Source organism: Populus nigra, chromosome 14 (assembly GCF_951802175.1).
Source record: "Populus nigra chromosome 14, ddPopNigr1.1, whole genome shotgun sequence".
Classification (NCBI taxonomy): domain Eukaryota; kingdom Viridiplantae; phylum Streptophyta; class Magnoliopsida; order Malpighiales; family Salicaceae; genus Populus; species Populus nigra.
In genome coordinates, this window is record NC_084865.1 from 6,943,661 (window position 1) to 6,946,652 (window position 2,992).

The 2,992-nt window shown below is 32.5% G+C and overlaps 1 protein-coding gene across 1 annotated transcript; it reads left to right on the forward strand.

Moving 5' to 3' along the window:
- The first annotated feature begins 214 nt into the window (after positions 1–214).
- On the forward strand, positions 215–2,157 carry LOC133673580 (uncharacterized). The gene is made up of 2 exons (XM_062094455.1): positions 215–556; positions 1,448–2,157. The coding sequence occupies exons 1-2, from the start codon at positions 353–355 to the stop codon at positions 1,964–1,966; spliced, it is 723 nt and encodes a 240-aa protein (XP_061950439.1). The 5' UTR covers positions 215–352; the 3' UTR covers positions 1,967–2,157.
- Positions 2,158–2,992: the final 835 nt, after the last annotated feature.

A 2,992-nucleotide genomic window follows, 5' to 3' on the forward strand; every position in this document is an offset into this window, starting at 1 on the left:
AATACTTCTCCCCAACTTCATCCGCATGCCATAATTAAATCATTAAGCAACACAATAGAAAAAACAATTAATTAATGAAGTAGAATTATAATATTCAAAATTCTTTCAATATAGAAGTGGTAAGAAAAGAAAATAATAAAAAAAAAACACTACTAGTTAATACCAACTTTTCTAAATTTTTATAACATATTCCCCCTCCCCTCTCATATATATATATATATATACGTATATATTGATAAATGAATCTCAATTTAATACAAAGCAACCCCACTCTTCCCCCCTCCCCTCTCTCTAATTGTTGTTGTTGGAGGAGAAGAAGAAGAAGAAGAGACTTTTTTTTTTTCTGGTGAATATGGCAGCTGAGGTGAGTTCTCTGGTAAGGCTTTTTAGTGGATACAAGGATGATAGGAATGCTGGGAGTGAACCCGGTGGAGCAAAATCAACAGCTTTGATCACAAGGGACTTGCTTGGTGGTGCTACTTTAGAGACTGAATCTCTAGAATTGGACCTTGATTTGCAAGTGCCAAGTGGCTGGGAAAAACGGCTGGACTTGAAGGTAATTGGTGTTCTTATCTGGGTTCTGTTTGTTTCTTGAGAAAATAGCAAGGAAAAGAACATCATAGGGTTTCAAGATCCTATGATGATCATCATAATCTTTTGAAGGTTCATGAGATATACTTTTTTGGGTTTGTTTAACTTCTTGAGAGTATCTGGTTATATATTCCTAGGAAAAACAGAGTTTTTTTAACGTACAAAAAGAGATTTTATATATGTGTTTCATGACATTTACTTGTTATGATTCTTATTTCTTTTCCCTGTTTTCTTTGAAGGTAGAAATCTTAAGGGTTCTACAATTTCCTTCCATTTATGCAAATACATCTTCTTATTACATGGCTGCACTTAAATGTTTGCTGATTTATTTAATTTGAATTTCTCTGCTTTGTTTGATTTCCGAGAAACTGGAGGAATAGGAAATGAGAGTCCAATCAATTGATTTTCTCTTAGTGCCAGCTTTTGGCTTTCATGGGAACTATATATGCAGAATTTGATATGCAGACAGAGGCTTTCTTTAAGTTTTTCTGAGCAATTTAATTCCCCAACTTTTCCAGCAATCAAACAGTTTTATTTATTTCTAGGAGTAATCAAACATTAGTTACTCCCTTTTCTTTTCTTTCTTTCTCTTTTTTTTTTTTTTTTTGATAAAGGGTTTAAAGTTGTACGCATCCTTTCAACATAAGTAATAATCAAATGCTATAGTGCCATTAAATGCTCTTCAATGCTTAGCAACTTGTAAGTTATTTCCTCCACCTTCTCTTCAATAAATTCCGATCATCTATTTAATTTCTGATATACTTCAACTTCAGAATTAAATCCATCATTAATGTCATGGCCAGTAAAAAAAAAATCAATTTTCTTTCTTATTAATCTTTTATTTTATTGGTTGCAGTCAGGAAAGGTTTACTTGCAAAGATGCAACCCCTCAAATTCACCCTCATCATCCTCAGATTACAGGCACCAAACCAATCAAACAGTGGCGAAGCTTCAAGATTTAAATTTCCCGCCTTCGCCCTCCAAGACGACATTAAACCTTCTTGATAAAGGTAACTTGGAACTGAAGTTAGTCGCATCACCATCGTCAAGCAGTTACCGTAGTGTTTGCACTCTAGATAGTGTAAAATCGGCACTCGAAAGAGCTGAGAGAGAACTAGGAAGGAAGCGATCCGCATCGCTATGGAAATCATCAATGTCACCTCCGTATTCATCATCATCATCCTGTATAAGAGAAATTCAAGAGGGGGGAAATGATGAGAAGCTAGGAGCACCATCCCCAGTTGCGGCAGGATGTCCCGGTTGCTTATCGTACGTGTTGATAATGAAAAATAATCCAAAATGTCCTAGATGCAATTCAGCTGTTCCCATGCCAATGGTGAAGAAGCCTAGGATCGATCTCAACATATCAATTTGAGATTATTGTTGTCAAAATTAGTGACAAAAGGCTTGAGATCGATTAACTGGATGTTAATTTATGATTTTTGTGAATGATAGATGGAATTTGAAGGGGGCCTGAAAAGAATAGGAATTAATGTTATGTAAAGAAGATTTTATGGTTTTATTAGGCATATCAAATGGTAGAAAAAATATATATTTCATCTTCAACCCTTCCATATGCCAACAGTGAAGGCGGCTTATTTTATTTTTTTAGGAACTAAATGGCTCATGTGTTGTTTCTTTTATTTGTCTTTTAATATTTGTAGACATTTCAACTGTTTCATCTCACACAAATTCCTTGAACATTAAATCTTATGCGTGTTTCATGTTTAAAGCAATTAATTAACTACCAAAATTATGCTGAAATATTCTATCAATATTTAAATATTGATTTCTAATTATACCAATGAAATCACAAAAGATTGCTGTCCGTTAGAAAACTTATCATAAATGATTTCTCTTTTGCTATTCATTCTGTTGGTATTATAATCACCAATCGATTTATGAACAAAAAAAACACGCTAAATAAAAAATATTTACCAGTGTTATTTCGTTGGCATTTCCATCAGTAAAGATGGCATATCACCGATAAAAAAAATCATTTATATTTTCATCGGTGATTTATTTTTATATTACCAATGAAATTAACTTGTCGGTGATTAAATAGTGCCCGTGACATTTCCTATAATTATTTTCCAACTCTCAAATTTTTTGATATATTTTTTCCATTGATAAGTTCATCAGTAAGTTGTTAAAATATATATTTTTAAAAAAATCTAATAAACAGAGTAGAAAAAAGTTAAAAGAAATTAAAAGAAAATAAAAAATCAAATATTTATATAGATTTAAATTAAAAAAATTAAATTAAAATAAAAAATCAAATACATATTACAAATTTAAAAATTCATCAATTTAAATACAGAAGAGAGGGGGGGGGGGAGGAGGAGGAGGCAGATCTTTGCCAGGACTGGGGGTGATAAGGTGGACCACATATATCACCTAT